This window comes from Falco peregrinus, chromosome Z, assembly GCF_023634155.1.
Source record: "Falco peregrinus isolate bFalPer1 chromosome Z, bFalPer1.pri, whole genome shotgun sequence".
Classification (NCBI taxonomy): domain Eukaryota; kingdom Metazoa; phylum Chordata; class Aves; order Falconiformes; family Falconidae; genus Falco; species Falco peregrinus.
Genome location: NC_073739.1, coordinates 20,961,129 through 20,983,284, shown reverse-complemented (window position 1 = coordinate 20,983,284; position 22,156 = coordinate 20,961,129). Strand labels below are relative to the sequence as shown.

General features: G+C 35.9%; 1 protein-coding gene across 11 annotated transcripts in view; it reads right to left on the bottom strand.

Moving 5' to 3' along the window:
- Positions 1-271: 271 nt before the first annotated feature.
- The window catches only part of CSNK1G3 (casein kinase 1 gamma 3), a 70,913-nt gene continuing 49,028 nt past the window's right edge, over positions 272-22,156 (bottom strand). For 6 of the 11 annotated variants that reach the window (XM_055790828.1, XM_055790830.1, XM_055790829.1 and 3 more), the window contains 9 exons: positions 18,203-18,288; positions 17,987-18,071; positions 12,984-13,132; positions 11,859-11,954; positions 11,090-11,185; positions 8,887-8,990; positions 8,529-8,552; positions 4,251-4,343; positions 2,831-2,951 (listed from right to left, as the gene is read on the bottom strand). In XM_055790828.1, the coding sequence (XP_055646803.1) occupies positions 4,286-4,343; positions 8,529-8,552; positions 8,887-8,990; positions 11,090-11,185; positions 11,859-11,954; positions 12,984-13,132; positions 17,987-18,071; positions 18,203-18,288 (698 nt within the window). In that variant the 3' untranslated portion in view covers positions 2,831-2,951; positions 4,251-4,285. Of the gene's footprint in view, positions 2,952-4,250; positions 4,344-8,528; positions 8,553-8,886; positions 8,991-11,089; positions 11,186-11,858; positions 11,955-12,983; positions 13,133-17,986; positions 18,072-18,202; positions 18,289-22,156 lie in introns of all 11 variants that reach the window. The other 5 variants (XM_055790833.1, XM_055790831.1, XM_055790835.1 and 2 more) reach the window with 5 other exon arrangements.

Below are 22,156 nucleotides of genomic sequence, written 5' to 3'. Positions count from 1 at the left end.
GTTCTGTAGATCTGTAAGAGCACAAGTAAATGAAAAACACCTGCTTGCAAAAAAAAAAAAAAGTGCTAGGAAACCGAACCAGAAATCTAGCAACCAATTTTGCCTAGCATTATTCTCAAGTAAATATGCCCCTTTTTAGATCATATCAAGTGCTCTACAGCTAGACAGAATCATCTCTATGGAACAAAAGGTTGTGAATAAAGAACTAGCTACAAGTTGTCCTTTTCTAGATATATACCTGACAAAATTAAAGACACATTTATTCCATGTGTCACAATATCTGTAAAGGCTTTTATTCTAGGTGGCACAGACAGCATAGAATTTAATCCATGGAAACCATGAGTAGATTTCCTAGTTAAGAACATGTGCATTGAAGTCTCCTCCCTCTATTGTTATCATTAGGTATATTAAGGCATATAACAGTAACACCTGTTTACTAAGAAAACATAACTAACTGCAATGTTGAGGTACCATTTTGAGTAACATGCTTTCAAATTCCTCACTGTCCAAAAAAGTGTACAAGTGTTAAGCAATTCTTAAAAACAACAGCTTCCGTTATTTCATCCAAGACTGTAGGAAAGCATGGGAAAAAAAGAGCAAGTTTAAGAAAAACTATCTTTATTTTTTTTGCCTTACATTTAAATAGGGATGTATTTCATTTCATCCAGCCCATGTTTACAGCTCATTAGTTCAGACAGGAAAAAAGGATATAAATGCAAATCATACTGGCATAACCTGAACATACCTGTATTAATATCAACCACTTTTGCTAGAAGAAAAGCTTCTTCAGCATTAAAATCAAGCACTTAAATATTGCTGAAAAGCAAGTGCCTCGATACTGGTCGTTTCAGCAAATAAACAGTTTTTATAAAATCCATAATATACACACTTTGTCATGTGTATGGAGTTCTGATCATACAAACAGTGTACACATCAAAAACCTCTGAGAATGAAACTAATCAGGTGTGCAAGAAATACACATACAACATGTACTTGCAAATCATACAAAGCAACATATTTGGTCAAGTACTACAAAGAAGGATGTGTTTTCATACAAGAATGGTCAAGTAACCTACCTGTTCAGCTCAGATAAAACCAAAGAATTAACTTAATGAGTGTGAGACCACCAACACAAGCCAGTAGACTGGAAACTTACGTTATACAGAATGGTTTCATAGGCCAAGTCCAGTTTTATGAAACCAAAAACTTAAGATCATGAACAGCAATAATGACAAAGACTGAATATATATAAACACATAATCCCAACAATAAAAAACACACTTTTGTCTGTTAAGGAAAAATAAATTACAAAATACAACTAATCCTCATAAACTTAATAATTCATTCAAAGGTGTGCATTTATGTGAATATACATTTTAAATGCTACCACAGAACATATAATAAATAAGCATGCCAAAAGGCATGTGTGGATAGAAAAATGCTAATTAGCTCTAGAACAATTATGAAAAATTGAGATAATCTGAGTTTTGGTCAACAAATCTGTCTACTCACTTCCAACTTTCACAACCCTTCTTCAATAACTGGCAGCTAAACATGACAGACATACCTCTTGTTATGGCTTAAAAAGAAACATTTATTTTCTGAAGAAAATATGAAATGGGCTGCCTTGTCTACAGAACTGCTCTTTGTTCATATTGCAGTCACTTAATTGGACTGCAGGGAAGTACCTGACACATCCTTGCCATCCTACTATTGTAGCTGTTAAACTTCTGCTTTCTTTATGTACTTGCCCCATAGCACCCAAAATTTCTTGAGATTTATCTTTTTTTCCTTGAAACTTGTTTTTCAGTGTAACTCACTTCCGCTGCATTTGTTTTTCAAATTAAAGAGTAAAACAATTTACAAACAGATCTCTAATATTACAGGGCATAACTGTATTTAAAGATTAAAGATTTGTAAATCATCCATTACCTTATTGAGCATATAGGCTTTAAATCTCATTCCACTTCAACCAGATTCACATTTATTTCTTCTTTTACAACTCCTCTGTACATCTCTTCTGAAGGTATTTCAAACTTACTAACATTACTGGAAGCACAACTTAAAAGTTATACAAACTTCAGTATTCTCTGTACAAACACTTCTGTCACTTCTGTGGTACTGCAGTTCCATTGTAGATCTAACAAAAGCAGGTTTTCAAACCCAGAGGCTACTGGAAATACTTCCTGTTCATGAGTATTGCGATGTTTAGACAACCATCAACAGTTACATCTGCCTCCTCAGTATCTCTAGACAGTGGCTGTACCATGGTTTCACACATAGGGTTTAATACTGATGCAATTTTACTACAGTATTGCCAGTAATACTGGGACAAAAGAAAAAATATTGATGCATGTGTCAGAAAAGAAATCTTGAGATTTTATTATTTTTCTATATGGTTGTGCATCTGTATTTTTCTTCTCATTTTTGAGGAAAATTGATTTTTATACACTGCTATGAACTCAAACCACAGATTTATGACATCTGTCTTCAGCTAAGACACTGCTAGTTATTTCCTAGAACAGGAAATATACTCCTCCAAGTTTAGTTTTGCCACAGATATTCTTTTTTACCATTTCATTGGTCCATTTATTGATGGTCAAAGCAGCACTCATTTACAAAACCTTAAAGCTTTCAGAATAGATGAGTTAAAGAAACAGAAGATGGCTGCAGGAGAACCAAATCAAAGCACGCAGGCATGGCATTGTTTCTAACTGAGTCCTTGGAAAATGTGTGATCATTACAGAGGTGTGGTTTTGTTTATAGCGTTTCATTTTGGGGTTTTTTTCAGGGACAGCAGATGGGGGGGGTGGTGGTTGGTTGGTTGTTTTTTTTTTTGATGATCACAAGACAGCAGTTGAACAGAAGCAATTTCCCATGTTCTGCTTGCTTCTAGTCATTTGTGGCGATGAATGTTTTTTCTTTTCTTCTGCTTTAAAAAGCAGCAGCACCTGCAGGTATGACATTAATTAAATATGATAAAAAAATAATCACAAAACCTAAACTGTTTACTGTACTTGTTTCACTTGAAGTATGTAGTTCAGGTATAGCCAGCACCACAAGGAGCACATTAAGCTCTGCTGCAGGTAATTGACTTATTAGTGAAAAACTGAAGTAGAGGTATTTTTGACACGTTTCACTTTTGGAAAAAAGTATCAAATGAAACAGGTTATAATAAAAAGCTATTAAGTTTAAAGTATTATGTGAGGGTGTCAAAAGCATAGGCATTATATGGTGGCTTTAAAGTATGTTCGTAAGAATAAGGAACACTCCATTACCCGAGTACTCTTTCACATTAACTGGTTATATGCCATATAGAAGCTTGAGCTTAAGATTGTGTCACTTGAACTGTGTAATTAAGACAATACTGTTACTAATACAAGAAAACAATTTGAGCTTACTCTGTCAACCAGAACTTGGAAGAAACCTTCCCAAAGTCTATTCCCCAAACTGTTTTAGACGAAAATATTCATGAAAATATAATTAATATTCTGATTCAGTGTTTTGATGGTATTACTACAAGTGAAAAATCACACCTGTAAGTATATAAAAGTATACTGGCATCCTTTGTTCTTTACTGCATTATGTGAAGGAGACTAAAATTGACAAATACTACAAATTTCACATAGCAATAAAGACAGTTTGGAAGTAACTGAAAAAATGCTACAAAAGAAAAAAAAGAATTGGAGGGAGTTAGAGACAGATAACACAGAAAAGTACTGCAGAAGTCCAGGAAGTATTTTTGAAAATAAACTGAAGAGGAAAGCAACAAACACAAAGGAAATTTTTTCATTTGCATATAAAGTTAGCCTTTTTTTAAGCAACTCCCAGCTCCTGACCACCACCTTTAAAAATGAAGCTTCCACTTACTAAAATATTCACAATTTCCAATCAGAAAGTGAACATACAAGCTGTCTACCTTAACAGAGCTTGCCCCATGGAGTTCTGCAGTTGGTTACTGAATTCTCACTTGCAGTGCTATATATTATATACTCTAGAGAGTCTTTCTTAAACTATGAAGTACAACGGAACTGAATACATAAGCATACTGCATCAATAGCCTATCAATAAATCCTTAAGTTCACCAAGCATTTTATGGCACTAAAATTCAAAAGGAATCCTGCTGATTTAGAATGGAATATGGGAAAAGGGGAAAGCATTTGAAAACCAGGGACAATAAAGGTCTAAAAATCAGGTTCTACATACAGGGGGTGAGAAAAACATCCAATGTAAGGGGAGACAGAAGTTACCTTCTCAAAATATCCAAAGGCACCCTGTTGCTCAGTCACTGAAAAAGCAGCAGTGGGCAGAGGCAGACCAGAGCTGCTCTGAGAGTTACATAACTTACAGTAGGAAAAAAAACATCAGTTATTGATGGAGAGGAAGCCCAAAATTAAAATGCAGTAAGGGAAACTACTACTAGAGGGTGTCATTGTCACATAGATATATATATTACATTGCTTGAAGCCATATTTAAAGCTACAGACAGGGACATTATTAACAAGCATTAAACCACAAAATTTTTCAATACACATGCAAAATGCATAAGATTATATACGCTTTGAAAATGTCTAATTCTAGGGAAGAAATTTTTTTTTAAAGAAAACATTTAATGACTGCTAACTTCTTGCTCTATAGGGTATAAAACATTTGTATAGCAGACAGTATAATACCAGTTTCTGAAACCTGAGAAACAACTTTTCCTGCACAATCTAAAGTGACCTTTGAGATATTATCTTAGGTAGCAATCTCAGTATTATGGTTACAAACATTTCTTTTTCTACTTAAAACATTATCATACCTTTTTCCTATTAAATACCCTTCCCTCTACCACACTTGAGCAGTCAAGACATGCCAAAGCAATATCAGTTCTCATTTGTGTTTAGATACCTGGGGTTTTTGTATTTGTCATCTAGCATATGGCAGCACTTCACTGCACAATTCTTAACAGGTGTTAAAAGAAAGCAAGATGCAAAAAGGTTAGATCATCTCTTTTCCTGTTTGTTCTTTCCTGTCCTCCGCAGAGCCTTTTGGTTATCCAAATCATACATGCTTCATGCAAGAAACTGCTCTGATGGCTAAGCTAGCCAAGAGTTGAGGAAAGAAAAGCTAACTGGTCTGTGATAACTGAAGACCAGCTGTAGAAGATAAGATCTAAAAGTGCCAGGGCAGAACAGCCATCAGGTTAGTTTTCTTTCTGCTTTTGTAACTCAAGTAACTACTGAAATAGGGCTGAAAGCTACTTTTCTAAAAACAAAAAAACAAAAAACAAAAAAAACCACACCACACACAATAATCCCCTCCCCAAAACTCCCACAAAAACACAAAAATGAAAACCCACCCAAAAAAAAACCCAAATGAAAACCTCACCAAAAAAAATCCCAAAACTTAACACCCTGTGCTAAGTCATGCTTACTGTACAGCAACACCTGAGGAACATGAAGATAAGATTCAGAGTATGTACGGCACGTGAGTACCTAAATATATAGCACACAATGGAAGAATTGGACAAATGTCCCAAAAAAATAAAATGCTTACTGAAAGAAATCCCTATCCTTGATTCACAGCATTCCACTGAAACAGTAACAGGTCTAACACTAAGCTAAACAATATTTGTGTTCACAGTTTAAAATCACACATGATAGGGCACCCTTTCTTCAATCTTTTAAACAAAGATATAGTCATGCTAAACTTCTAAAACTCTCAAAACATCTAGAATAAAGAATGAAGCATTTCTAAAAATTATTCATTTGCCTCCTTGTTATCGATTTGTTAATAAGTTAAGATTGATTGACTTTGATTAATTGATTTTATAAAATCATTTTATAAAATAGAAATATAGAAGGATAAGAAATATTTTAATGAAACTTATAGTTGCACAGTAAAAGCTGCTATGAGATCTTCTGTACGTCTTGTACCAAGGCTAGAAGAAGGGGCTGGAACCATTGTTAAAACTTAGGTAATAACTTTAGGGTTGAAAGGTTTCTTTGTATTTAACCAGTCTTCTGTATGTAGAGGTGTATTGAAATGTCAGAATATGAGATTAATGGGAACTGGGGAGAGTCGACTGGAACAGCTTGTAGATGCCTGCCAAGAAACCGTGAACTTTAGTAAAAGGTAATTCTGGCAGGGGGAGATCGCGACCACCGACTCATATACCACCTACCCAAATCGTACCCCAGACCCATTTCTAGACCTTTCTAAGCTTTACTGCGCAGAATCGGATATAGGAGGAGAGTATGTTAATGATTTACGGGAAACGTTATGATTATGCATGAATATTTAATGAATGTGTATGAATAAGTTCTATATATGGAATCTGATTTTGGGACCTGGTGTGCGTTGATTGAGAGGACTCGCTCACGCACCCGGCCGTTAATAAAGAAGTGTCTGCTTATCTACATCACATTGGTGTCGATAAGTTCTTCATTCCGAGATTTCGGTAACATCCTCAGAGTATGAGGAAATGTTACAGAAGACATCAGCAAGAAAGGCTAGCTTTGTTCATATTTTCAGATAGAAGAGGCACAGAAGTGAGAGTCTTGATAAAACAGTATCTTAAAAACAAAAATAGCTATATCAGACATGAAAGATACTGGTATTTGCAATTCCTACAGTCTTCAGCAGTGTAAAATCTTTAAATGGATATTCAAATGTCTCACAATACCTTTTGATGTTAAGCTTTTAACTATCATGTTAAAATGTAAAACAACTTAAACCTTCTGAAATATTGTTACTGAGAAAAGATGTATACCTATACATTGATGTCTGGCAGAAATGGTGGGGAGGAGGTTTGTACATGTGTGCTTTAATTATACTGCCAAAATATAAACCAACTTCTAGCCCCTATAAAAAAGTGAATGAGGAAACTGCAGTTTAAATAGACAGTACTGGAAAACTAATTTTTGTGTGTCATATTGAAAAATAAGATTAATCTAAGGAGTAGGATATTGAGAGTAGGTATTTTATCTGTAACAAAACCAGTAAAGACTAGGCCAAAAAGGTCAAGGACAGCCTATTTGTTTGTCAATTATTCATATCAGAGAAAATTAACTTCTACACTCTTACTTAAAAGCAGCTGCAGCACCCTGGCTTCTCAGAATTCTCTTACTTTCTGTAGATAACTAAGCATATATTTAATAGTGCTAAGCACTACTCAAAACTTTAGAAATTTAAACTTTTCCTGTGTATACATAAACTGGGCATAAGTTACTTTGATAAACTACATAAGGTTATCTGCATAAGTGTACTAGTTCCGCCTTTGCAAACTACTTTGAATACTCAAGCTAAAAAGTGAGGTATGCCACGGATTACTCAAGTAAGCCTAAGTTGCTTAGTGTTTACTGCACTTCTACAAAGAAGGGAGGTAGAGAATTTTTCTGTGTAGAGCCTATCAACATCCTTGGTCTTCTGGGTCTCCTCTGATTTAAATATGTGCAAGAAAATAGAATTCTTGCCAGAAAAACAACACAGTACTCTGCAAATATGGCAGACAAAGAACTGGTGTTCTCAGTGCTCACAGAAAGCCAGTGTGCTACTGTGGCACAACAGACACCTCCATTCACAATTTTTAACTGCACGTGCACATAAATCTTACATACCAAAACCACAATCTGCAGAACAATCACTTCAAAAGAATGAAAAAAAAAAAAAAGAAAAAAGTACTTGGAGAAATTTCCCCTTATATAAAGGTTAGGAAAATGGGCCCTACAGAACCTACTGCTATTAAAAAATGCGTACTGGATTGCTCTGCTATGTGTCCTTCATACTTGAATGCCTCTGTTTTACAATAAACTAGATCCATATCCTTGTAAAATCCTACTCCAGGTACAATTGTGAAAGAAAACTGAATATTTGTAAATAAATTTTGAAAATTGTAAAAGAATACTGAAAGTTATACTGCTTTTAGCTATCAAGAATACTTTTCTATACTATTTGGCAAGCCTGACTTCACTACTTAAACACATGTAAATTAGCTGTCCATCCCATGTTAACAGACCTTAATATTTTTCCATTTCATACACTGTAATTTTAAGGCATCCTGAACTTAAGTTTTAGTAATTAGTTAGCAGATATCAAAGAGTACTAGTCTGGTAAATACTATGTTTACAGAGATAACAGGCAACAGTCAAACATTTGGTAACATTTACTACTTGTTCATGTGTGTTATTTTCTACATGTTAAAACACTAGCTGAATACTACAACTTTCAGCTAGTTGTTTTCTAGAAAATAATATTTTCCCCTCTAAAGCAGGACAGCAAGTAAGAAAAAAATATTCTACTACCCACTAAAAAGGATTAAATGAAGTACACAACAGACTACACAACTTAAAAGCAAGCAAGAGCTGAGGCAGGTAAAATAGCTCCTGAAAGTGGCTGTTTGTAAAACCAGTAATTGTTACACAATATTTAAAATGTACTTTGTGATTTCCAAAGGGACTTTAAAGTTCTCTGTAATTAGTCTTAAGCCAAACAACAGTAAAAAAGCCTCTGGGGCTATTTCTGCCTGCCTATGCTGTAGAACTCACCACATGTTCAACACTTTCTGGCAGCTATACGGCAAGAGTAAGGGAAAAGAGAATCAGAATACCACACAGGAATAATTTTACATCTTTCATACATAACTTCTGGTTATGTCAGAACCCTATCTTAAGACATTTCACAAAAAATGCATGCAATTCTTTAGTATAGAAATGTGTTGTTGAGGGCTTACATTAAAAAGCACAAGCTATAGAAAGTCTTATTTAAAGCCAAAATTAAGTATAGCACTGTAGTTTTGCCCTCACCACTGGCTACTCAAGTTTACACAACTTTTTTTTACTAGTAAGAAAAATTTTGAAGTAGCTGAGCATACGGTATCCAAAGAATATAGAAATATGAACGTACTTGGTTTCATCCATTACTTCTACTGCAGGAGCTGTGATGGGTGCATTTGAACGGCCTGCAGTTGGGTCATCTGTGTTCAGTTCTCCATTTGTTGAGCTTACTACCTGAAATCACCAGAAACACCTGAGATTATGCTAGCTCTAGTCACACATTTGTCAATTCCTCAACTTACAATACATGTTCAAAAATCAGTAATTTCACGATTTCCTATTCACTATTTCACTATTATCCCAATGACAGTATTTTTTCCAGGTTTACTCCTGCATCCCTGCACTCCTGCCATTTTTCATTCCTGTCTACTAGTGGAACTAACATCTGCGTGACAGACTCAAAGTGAACAGAATAAGCAAAGCAGTTCTGTTGATCAGGTTTGCCAGTCTCCTTCATGTCTCTTCAGAGCTTTAAGGCACTAACCTCTTTCCTGATATCAATTAAATTAGTCTTACCCTATCTCTGCTTCTTTAGTGTATTTAAGCTCCTTGGTCTCCTTCTTCAAGTGGCTTGATTCAGCTGTATTTCCAAGAGTATTCACCAAAAGAGGGGAAAACTAAGACATTTTCTAGAACAAAGAGTATAGGTGGTGTTTGGTTTTCACTCTTAGAGCACAAAACTTACTGCCACCCAAAAAAACCCAAACAAACCCAGCCCCATACTCTCAAATTCCTTCATAAATTCCTAAGCTTTGTTTGGGGATGGCAGAAGCACTGAACATTCAGTGACAGAAATAGGTAGGATTTGTACTGTAATAATCTGGTGGGTCAGGCATCTGACACTTAACCTTTGGTCAGTAGATTTTTATTTTTTTTACAAGTATCTCAGTATTTGTTGTCATAATTGTCCATATCGACTGGTAAGAGATAATAGGATGATCCCAACTATCTCACCAGGCGTCTTACTGTGCAAATAATTCCATTGCTTATTGTGAAATACTCAGTTGTAACTGTGATAACCAGAGCAGAAACACATGGTGTTTGCATGTGAAGTACTTGCTAAATTACACAGGATCATTCATGAAAATGTAAGGATAAAAACTTATTTCAAGGTCTCCCAACATGTTTGTATGCTTAGAAAAGAGGATGCAGAGAAGCTTTAACAACATGTTTGCTGACTTTTCTTGAAATTCTTCAAAGCAACTTCAAAACCGAGTAATATTTCTTGACAGTGGCTTCCTTTAGCAGGACAACTCTTCCTTTTCAAGATAGCATTTGTCTTAAGGCGATTTTTTTTAAGATGACTTTTCTCCAAGAAACTTTGACACAAACGTAGAATCATTTGCACCAGATAGCAGAAGACCTGCCTTGCTCTGGTTGATCTCTATCCAAGAGTTCAAGGAGAAAGAGATTTCAGTCCTTCCCATATACACACACTACATACAAATGCACTACCAAATACAATCCTGTTGCATAACTCCCTGTTGCATGGCTTAGTTTAGATGGGATGAAAACACAGTTCATATTTCTGGAAAGAGTGGCAACCTCTGAAAGCATAAGTGAACCAAAGGGTATTTATTGGTAGTCTGAAAAACAGCAGTCATGCTTCTTCAGAATCACAAATGCCTTGGCTTTCACTCTAGTCTACTACCGCTGAAAACTCTAGGAACAGCCTCAGTAAGATGAAGAACCAAGAATTAATACACTTGCAACACAGCAAAATACTTACCTTTAAAAAAAGAACTAACAGGCTCATGTAAAGGAGCACAAGAGATGGGCATTATTCCACTGACCAGTGTGAAGTACTGACCTCAGAAACACTCTTCTAGTCAACTACTGTTCGCAAAAAAATATTGAAGTTTAAGCGAAAATTACTACTTAACACTTCCATTTGAAGTTTCATTAAGGAACAAAGCCCCTGACTTTAACAACCCTGAATTCAGTAAATAGTGTTTTAGTCACTCACAACACACAAAGTCTAAACTTCAGTTGTTTTGCACTGATATAAGTGTATATTCCCTCAAAAAGAGGGAGTTCTCCATTGTTCTAGGCTTTTTTCCAAGAAACATATAGCAGAAGTTCCATATACAAAAAGATCCAGTCTTCTGCATCTGTTTTAATTTCAGTTTAGCAATGGTGAAGTAGGGAATAAAAGGAACACTATGAACATTACTGGAAAGATTAATATCAAAACAGGAATCATGGCATGCACTACAGGAAATTAGTATTATGTAATGCAAAATGATTAAGTCATGCAAAGCAGCAGAAAATACCTGTACCGAGCCACCATGTCTATTAGCTCCTAGGTGAGCCCTCAAATGATGTGGATTGGCTTGCTGCGAGTCCCAGGCTGCCCTATGGTCTGTTGACTGGTTTTTTGTATGCATTAGGAATACATGCAAAAGAACACATTAAAATTACAAAAAAAACCCAAAAACAAAACCAGAACAATTTGTGCTTTAATTATTATATAGGATTTTTTAAAAACACAGAAGCACTGTATCCTCAAGTCCTATATAGATTACAGATTAACATTATCTGCATGCTTACATATGCCTACACATACATTTGCATAGAGATGCAAGCAGCTAAAACTCAAAATTCCTAATAAGAAACAAAGTCCACCAACACAACCCTGTAAGTTAGCTTAGGCAAACAGATATAGATCTAAGTTCCTAACCTTGGTCATTATCCTGGTTTAAAAACAAAAATGAATGTGTTATACCTGCATTAGAACCTCAAAAGAATGTATGATAGAGCATACAGGAAAGAGACTGATTAAAATTTAAAGAAGTATCAGCACAAAGAAAATTCGCTACTGATGTAAGCTACACTGTATCACAGTGTCAAACAAGTAACTTTTTAGGACATTTTAAAGTCTACAGATACAGAAATACATTAACAAGGATCTGCTTAAATCAAAGGAAAACCAACGAAAACCTGGAGTCAATTTTATTTTGGAGTTCTAATAAAAGAAACAACATGCATAAATCATTAGACAAAAGATAAAGTAATGCTGATAATCTAACGTGAGCAGTTTACCTGATTTTTGGATTGCTGCATTTTATGTCTGTGCTGATATGATTCTCTGTTTGAAGATAGTGCAGGGTCTGAATGTATTGAACCCACTGGAGTAGGCTAGAAATATAAATAATATGTAGCAACTGGTAAAAAAAATAAATTTCTAAGTCTTACCAAAAGTTATTGGTTCGTAATAGAAATTAATCTTAAAATCTGACGAAAGTATAAAGTTAAAGCAAAAGCTTCACTAGATATTTATTAATACCATAGTGGAAAAGGTAAAACAAGACTTACACAATACTATGAAGCTGCAATTCTGAATATTATCAGGACATTAATTTTCTGAAAGACTTTAGGCTGATATTAGGGTATTAACAATTAGGACATTCTGATGAAAGCCTGAAGACAGGCTTAAAGTAGTGTTTAATGCTAAAAAGTAAAAAAAGATTTAGCACTAAAATACTTGGATTCTTTTAGGCAGTCACACAAGGAACTTCATAGTAAAATGTATCAATTCAAAATTGCCAAACTCACACACACAATCCCTTCTCTACTTGTTAAAAAAAGCACAAAAAAAATTCGAGGGGCTGGAAAAAAAAAAATATCACCTTTTACCCTGTCTTTAAAGAATATTAACACAGTATTGTATGTGACTCTAGATGCACCATGATGGAAACTGATAATCTACATCATATTTCATTAAAACAATGCATATAGACAGTTTCTTCATCATAAACTGATAAATATCTGGAGTATGTATAACTCCAATGCAGTGAAGTAACTGTCTATGTATTCTGAGAATACTGGGAGCAAGAAAGTCTCCAAAGCAAGAAAATACATGCAATAATGACAGGCACCTATAAAGCTTTAAACTCCTTCAGCTCAAAACCCAGTCTGGTTTTTAGATTGAATGGAGATACACTTTAATATTAACAGTACACATTTGGAAAGGAACTCAATATGAAACATCTCAAGCCAAAAGTTAATGCTTAAAAACACGTCTGAAAACAATTTTGTAGTAGCAGCTGTTCACAACTAAAGCAGCCATGAGATGCGTATGTGTGCTGAAACTCAAGACTAACAATGGTTCAAAACACTGGTCACATAAAAAATCCAGTACGTGACTATTAGCTTAATTGTACTCACCAACTGTTTGCCAATCCAGTCATATTCATAATCAAACATATAGCCTTTCCGATCAAGTAAGTCTGTGAAGAGCTTCCTTAAGTAGTCATAGTCTGGCTCCTCAAAAAAATCTAGCCTCCTTACATAATGTAGGTATGTAGCCATTTCCTCTATATAAAATAAGAAACATATACAGTTGCCTACAGTTGTTTTAACGGCACTCAAAAACCAGTACTTACTATTGCATTTTAAAGCAACTTCTATGTCTCACCCTAAGACCTGAACAATTGTTCACCATGAAATCTATGAATTACAAGAAAGAAAAGTGACTTAAGATTAAGAACATTCTTCAAGACATATTGTCATATTGTAAATGTATCCTACTAAGTGACACCACCACCCCAATTTTCCCTTTGCACTACCTGTAAAGATCTTCTGTACATTTTCCAATCCTGATGCAAAAGGTGCCAAAAAAATGGGGAGAGAAATGCCTCTACTTTTCAGTATTTTTTTTTTCAATCAATTGTACAAAGACAAGCCTTAGAAAAGGTAAAGAAGAGGGTATATGAATGTACAGGGTGGACTACATCTCAAAGAACATCTGTTACTTGAATGTAACCTTCCCTTCTTTAAGACAGGATCTACAGGTACGTTCTGAAGCGAGCGACTCCAACTGTCCTGGCAAAAACCACTCAGTATAGGCTCTGTTGAGCTATAGCTCTAGTATGACTGTGGAAGGCTGCAGCAGTGCTGACTGCTTCAGGCATCATGTTATGTGAAGGTGGTGAGCAGAAGTGGCAAATATCCTGAACAGAAACACTGCAGAGAAGTACTAAGGTTACCTGAGCTCTTGTAGAATGACTTCTGACCAGTGTCAGTTTAATATCGCTGTTTAAATACCATGTCAGCATACAAATGGAGATTCATTTGTGTAGGTGTTACATGGAAATTATAAGATTCTCCCAGTAGTGGAAACAACCAGGGAGATATCTGAAAGGGCCTGGACCTGCAAAGATAAAAGGAAAGAGCTTTCCTAGTTGTTAAGGGGTACAAAGTACGGACTGCGCACTGGCAGCCAGAACCTTCTAGAATTCCAGCACAAACCTCTCGGCAGGTGAGTAGAACACACAAAATTCCCATTCTTGATAATGGGTTTAAGCCATTAAAGGCTTCTAAGACAGTATGTAAAGAGCAAGCATCCTTAAGGACAGACGACAACAAGAATCCAAGGGCTGAAAGGAAGGACCCATGAACATCTGAAGCACAAGCTTCAAATCCCACTGAGAAACTGCTCAGACATGGAACTACATTTGCAGTAACTCCTTCAGGGATCAGTGGAACGAGGGGTATGCAGACACACAGTCTAAGAAAACATCAGATGGTGAGAAGAGATATGTTACCAAGCTTCTGTGAAAGACCAAGTCTACAGGTCCATCCACTCCAGCACGTATTAGAAGAAAGAACTAAAGCACTGAAAAAGTGAAGAGTACAACGTAACTATACTGAAATTTTGGTTCATTCAGACTGCATCCATTCAACACCTTGCTGTTATAGGAAAAAAAAAGGGGGAAAAAGTCACACTGCAATGGTTTGGAATACAGTACTAAAACAGTTTCTCACAATCAGATATGGATCAGGCGAAGCACCTGGCCTGAGTCCAGGGACACAAGTTCCAGGTGGATAAAGCTCTTAAAATCTAACTTGTTTAGGAATATTTGTAGCTCTCAAAAGAGTGATAAAGTACCCTCTGACAAGCCATTCTGAGAAAATCAATGACTTCTCACTCTCAAGCCAAAAAGGCTGCTCACATGGTCCCAAAGTACAAGAGGAGGCACCTCTATATGACCAGAAAGGCAGAGGACAAATAATGTTACAAGCGGATGCCACCAGCAGTCACCGATCCTATGAAGAGGTATGTATGTCAGAAGCAGCACAACAGTATCACTGCACATTCACCCTGACCCACACACCACATTCCAATAAATCTGAAGAAGCTGACATTTTATTGTACAAACAAGGTGCTGTAAGAAGCCTGTCTTCTGACAGAGAATGGATAAGAAGTGCAGAGGCAGTGCTAAGACTGAGCTATGCTGATTTCAATCCTTTCAGAGATAGTGGGGTAGAAAGAAGTGAAGGTTTGAAAGCAGGTAAGAAAAAGTTGTGAAGCGGCATCATGTTGGTGTTGTCAAGAATGCAACACAGGACAACGGTGTCGAGACATCCCAAATTACTCAGTTCTGACAAAAACAGAGTATTAAGCCCTATGTTCTAGGCATGAGCAGATGGAGCAGTGGGTAGGAGAAATTCCTTGGCACCTATGGTCCAGCTCAGCAGACAAGCAAGACCCTTCAGAAATACTAGCCAGGAAATCAATATTTGAAGAAGATGAAAAGAAATGTTGACATATTGCTAGGGACCTCTTTATCCAGACTTTCCCAATGTAAAACTGAAATCACAGCATTCAAGGCATGTCTTTAGAGGTATGAAAACTGCAACTGAGACATTAACGCAGCTGAATCTGTTACAACTGGCTGACTCCAAAAAATCAAACATCACCCTATTATGCATTTGAAGCAGAAACTCCAGAGTTTAAATCCCCGCTCATATCTTATACAAGGCTTGAAACAGCAATAGTGTTGCACACTCACAAGACAGTACAATTCCACAAAATAGAGGATGAAAAGAGAGAAGTGGTTTCACATGTGAAAGACCCAAGGACCTTTCACTGATACAATAGAGTTCTCTTGTCTTAATGGAAGATCAGTCAGCTAGCTCAGCCCGCAGGCTAACTTAAAAGAATTGAATTCAGGGTGGATGTATTTATACAATTCAATGCCTTCAGGGACAGGGATAGATAGGAAATCCTTGGATGTGTGACATGCAAAAACTTCCGCATACCAGAATATATTTATTATGAAAATATACATATGTACTGCCGAAGAAGTTTTAGTATTCTCCAAGGTGAAATGCCTTTTCCCTGTTTCCATTTTCAGATCCAATCCTGTCAACAAGCTTATACTTGATTAAATTTTGTGGAAAGAGTTCACTAGATATATGGAGTTACTCATAGCATAATTATTTCCAGGAATTGCACCATATACACCTTAAAGATACCTAAAGGATTCCAGCAGCTACATAAAAAACAAAATGCGAGACATGCATGCACTACTGGATGCAGAAGACTTATATTCCAGAACATTTATCCTCCCACATTTAAACTTTTGCCAATTCACCAAACATATGTTCAGACATTTGCACTAAGTTCTGTAACAAAAGACAATTTCACTTGATTCCATTTTTTTTAAAATGCATGGAAAAAAGTGAAATGAAAGATGTAAAAAAGAATTGTTAACAGACTAGTTTTACAACATTTGAAAGAACTTCAAAAAGCCATCTAGTACACCATGCCATGCCATAGCAAATCAGTCACAGCCTTGTCTGTCTGGTTTGTTTTCACACAACTCCAGTGAAAGAAGCTCCACAGTCTCCCTGGCAATGGCAACCCTTTCATGCTCTTCACTTTATCATCTGAAACACAGGAATTCAAGTCTAGACCAAATTGGTTTGGATTACACCCATTAATTTGCCCTAGGTGCTGTGAATGTAGCAAATTCCTTTCTTATTTGTGGCAGTCAAAAAGTACAGGAGAACTTCCTTCCCTCACAGTCTTGACTAAACCAATCTTCAACCCTTCATTCTTCGGTGACAGGTCTAGCAAATATGGCACATAAGCACTCCCACTTCTTTATGTGGTACCCTTAAACCAGGATACATTTTCTTCAAGTACAGTCCCCAAAACTGAACATACTGCTTCACTTGAGGCTTTACAGAATCAAGTAAAGTGGAAGAGGCAATTCTTGTATCTTTCAGGCTGTATCTTGTTTATACAGTCCAATTTAGCCTAGTGGTTTCTTGTTTATCTTTTCAAATACAGCAGCATGACACTGTTCACTTGCATTTACTTTGTGATTGAGAAATTACCTGAAGAAATCTTTCCATACCCAGTAATTCTTAACTTGGGTTTGATCCTATCTTCATATGCTACCTTGAATATGATTTACTGAACTGTACCTTATATTTTTAAGGTGGTGTTTTTAATCCATCAGGATCCTTTCATCCTAACCCCACTGTCAAGCCTAAATTTCATATCTAGCATTTGCAAGGTCAATAAAAAGTCTCAATTATATAAGGCACTCAAAAATACTGAACAGCTCCAGCATAGCTCTCTGTGGAATACCATTTCATGTTTAAAATTTGGCAACAACGTTCTTCAAATTGTTTTACACTCCTCTTGATTACGCTTTTAAGATTACTTGTAAGAATTTCTAGGAAGAGCATCAAAAGCAAAAGTACTAAGATAACCTGCCTCCTGTCCACAAGGCCTGCTGTGGACAGGATTTCCTTTCACAAGAGGAGAACAAATCAGTTTGTCATCAGGTATTCCAAGCAAATCCATTCTGCCTATCAATGACATTGTGATTTTCGAATTGTTTATTTTTATTTTGGCAAAATCATGTCCATGTGATGTGTGCATCCCCTGTTCCAAGCCGATTAGTCCAACTTTTAAAAAATGTCCTGTATGCTTCTCTCCAATTTTCCAATTTGTCATTGATTCTTCATGAACTTAAGAACTAAAAAGGGACACCTAAAACAACCTGCAAATTACTTATTATTTCAAGATGTTCCTAATACAGCTTGTTTTAAAACAGACACATGATCTCAGATTTGAGCTGAAAAGGCTTGCAAGTTTTATATATATCAAGACAAGTGTAGACTAGTTGATCAACATAAGAATATGTTATCATAGCATTCTTTTGTATGTTTACTTTAGAAAAATCTCTTTGAAGAACACCAGCGTTAGCTTACTGCTGCTTCAAAGGATAATTCTTGAATCTATTGCCATAGTGCATAACACAGGCATTTGGAAGCATTATTTATTTTCAAAACCAGGTATTAAACAATTATCTATGCCAGTTTTGTTTTCTAAATCAATACACAATGTTTTTATTAACCACAGACATTACCTGGGAAGTTTTCACATAATACTTCTATAGGGGTTGCTCGTTTTGTGTCTCCAATTTTCTGGTAACGTTCTTTTAATGTGTCAGCCTAGGATACAAGAACAAAACAAGCTTCTGAAGTCATACGGCTTGCATACAAACATTCAAAAGCAACAAGATCATAGCAAGAACAGCTGAAGATCTGAAAATAGGATAGAGGAAGATACCAAAACCGACTACCTTTAAACCTTGCCATGGAAGGCTTCCTCTGAGAAAATACATAAACATATGACCTAAAGCTTCCAAATCATCTCTTCTACTTTGCTCTGAAAAAAAAATAAATCAAATTTTATTAGAATATTCAATCTAATTTTATGTTGTACTTAACAGGTTAGTTCCCAGTTTATATAAAAATAATTGGGAGGTATAAAGTACTTGAAACCAAACTGAGTGTGTGGGGGGCTCCTTGCATACTACAGGCTCCATTATGAGCACAGTTAAAACAGCAGATGCAGCTGCAGGCATACTCGTCTAAACAATACGTTAAACAAGTTATCTCACTGTAAGAAATTGTTCTTATTTTAAAACACATTGTGACCTTTTACATACAGAACTGCATTGTAATTCCAAATTTTGATCCACTAGTTATGAACTTGAAACAACTTAAGAAAGCTTAAGTTTTAGTTGAACTCATTTTCTCTCTATAAAATCATGGAAAAGATTGTATGTTTCTCAGGGACCCCTTATGGAATCTGAGTAAGCCAAAGGTGGACTGAAGAAGGCTCAGAAGTCTTTATCATGTACATATAGCCTGCTCTCAAGTCTAGCTGACTGAAAAGCCAAGTTAGACAAGTCAACATATGCCACAGCTACAATTTTTCATCTGCATTAGAGCAGTGGCAGTCCTCCAGAGAGTTCACAGAAGGTTGAAGAAAAAGGCAAAAAAAGCAAACTGCAGTGATTCAAAGTTTTCAAAGTACCTTCCATATTTATAGGAAAAAAATCATTATTCATAGCAAAACTGAATGCCATAGAGAATTTTAAGTCTTCAAATTAGTAGAAAACAGATTTTTACACTTGACTTCATTCTGTAATGCTCTTGAAACAGTGTTACAGAGTGTATTATGTCTTGTAGCAACAGGCAGTATTTACCTCTAACTTAGATTTCCCCCCTAAAACAAGGCAGAAAATGAAATATTAACATTAGTTCTACTCAGTATTTTCACAACGACAAAATCATTGTGCTTTGATAGCAAGAGAAAAGGAGCAGAAAAGTTAATGAAAAAATGTTTATTAGATTTTTGAACACAGGAAAGTTCACAAAGCCAACCTGGCTTTGATCTGATTGATACAAAATACTGACACAAATACTGCACCTGAAAACCAATTATTAATCTTTATAAAAAACCAAGAATTTACTTTGGTTTGTAAGCCAGTTTTTGCATTTGAACACTGAGCAAAACAGATATTAGTAAATGAGTAAGAAAAAATGTTTGGTAATTCAGAGCATGGGCTACATCTAGACCCTTCAATACACATCTGCCAGCCGTACCAGGCTCTTTCACAGTCATTTCTCCTTCACTTATTTCCATGTTTCCAATTCCCTTGCCAACACTTCTTGTTTGGCTCCACTCCTCTGCTCTTGTTGTCCACTGCTGTCACTTTTCTCAGTGGGTGCCCTCCAGACAAACTTGCCTTATTTGAATTTCTCTGGAACCCTGCAACATCCCATGTGCTGACCATATGCTATCCTGATGCAACCATACAGGTTAAGAAGAAAGCAAGAATAAGCAGCAGAGTTCTGTGCCTGACAGGTTTCAGTGTGTGAAAGAAATGTTGACTCCAGTTGCCAGCAGAAATCCTGTGCTCTTTATGAGATAGGGTGGACATGGAGACGAGTACTTCATGACAAACATTTTGTGCAATGCAGCGTGTTTTTACACTTATGCAAGAGAGATCAGCGGTAAGATGGTGGCAAGGCATACAAAAATGTCACAAGTGCACAACAGATGGCCCATCTACGAGCAACACTAAGGTATGACCCACAAAAATGTATTGTAAGTTCTATTTGGTCTTTGCTAAGGGAAAATAATTCCTCTCTTCTGCATTAACTTCTACAGGTTATGCTGATGAAAAATTAACCTTTTAAAAAAAACAAAACACAACCTTCTTGAGGCAGTTGCTCCTTCACCGAGTCCTTTCTACGAAAAGAGAAACTTTCAATCTTTACCATGAAATGGTTTCTAATTAAAAGTTGTTTGGTTTTTTTTTAAGAGATTGGACAGTTATTTCTGCAGGATAGTTCTGTGGAAACTAATTCTAGGATATACTATCTAAATTTACAGTACTCTCAAGAATCTCCTTTGGGAAAGGATTCTTTCATTTTAATTTCTGGGGAAGGGGATAGTTATTTAGAATCCATTTGAGTTCTTCACTGATCACTTTGGAGTAATTACTGAAAAATAGTAGCCAATTGTCTCTTCCTATGGATGGAATTCTTCAAAATAAGCCTGAGAAACAGGAAACCCAAAGGTTATATTTCTATGGTTAAAATAAGGACCTCTGAAAACTGGTAAAAAAAACCCCAAAGCAGTAATGGACTAGCTGGAATACAACGGGATTTCACACATCAGCTGGAGGAAGGCTGCTGATGTATGCTGATCCTAGTGCATTACAATTTAATGAGGTTGAGAGGATCTGCTGCCTAAAAGGTAATACAGTCGTAAAATGACAAATACACAATAAAGTTTTAGGGCATACAGTCTCCACTCTCTCTCAAGGAGGTCACCTGAAGCAGCTAAATAAGCAACTAATGCCTGTTATTCAGTTCACAAACTATAGACAAATTTATCATCTCAAGTAGGTTGATTTTAATAAGGACTAGATCCCCACTCAGCAGGTTATCCCCAGAACTGATCTTTTTTAGCACACACACTACAGTAACCATAACAGAGGTCGAGAAACAATTACCAGTTTTACATTTTGGTTTATCTTCTTAACTGATGGGGAGGTGGGGGAATCTCCTATGTAAGGACTAAAAATATTTATTTCATTTTAAAATTGGTTGTACCACCATAAGCTGACACCAACTTGGTATACCACGCCTGAAACATAAAATGAATGCTTCCTTTACTTGGGGAACCTGTGTTTTAAAAGTTATGTTTAGAAAGCTCAGACCCTGCTACTGAGTTTTTAAAAGTGTTCTCAGTGTTAAATAGTCACGACACTATCAGAAAATACTAGTGTTTACACCATTGTTCTTTAAATGAAAAAATCATTTAATCTAATGCTTAATCTAAAGCTCTTTGCCTCTGGTATGGCTTAACAATGCAGTTTGTCTTTAGTTGGTGAAGAATAATAAATCTAGCAAATAAGACAAGCTTAGAATACTTCAGTTACTTTTTACGCATCCTTTTACTAAGTGAATGCATACAGAATTAAGGCCAGCCTCATATACAATGCATTTTTGGATGGGTAAGTTGGGTAGGAGGTCTTTAATTATATTTATTTACCTAGAATATGCTATTACATTGCTCTATTTAAGACACTGCTTCTTATCAAGCATTTCAAAACCCACTGACATAAATGACAACAAGAGTGGGAGTCATGACATATTTGTCATCATTGTGGCCATAACTAGAAAATACCATAACATTCCAGTAAATACTGATCTGCTATAACAAGAGGATACTGCTTCCATTTTTGAACACTAAAAGAACTGCTCAAATAAAGCTGGCATCCTGTATTTCATTTCTAACATGGAAAACACATTAGAAAATGTGTTACAGTAGGCCAGCTCTCACATAGTTTCAATACTGTTGGGGAAAAAACTGAAAAAAGAAAAGGATTACTATTTTTACACAACTGTAGAACAATAACAAGAAAAAAGTATTTGTTTAAGCTCACTCAATTACCTCTAATAAATGTTAAATAAAAAAGTTAATAAAACCCCCTTTTATCCATCTGACAAACTTCCAAGTGCAATTACAAAAACAGTAACAACTTTATGTGGTGAGAAAGTAGGGAAAGTTTTCTTCACATTTTTTTCTCATGTTTTCTGGAAAATGTGAATGGTTTCTCATTTGCCATACTAACATGAAGGCCCTTTGAACTACAAGCATTGTGTAACATTTTTTTATGAGCCATTCAAAGAGCAATCCAATTAGTGATTACCATGCAATGATAAACAACTGG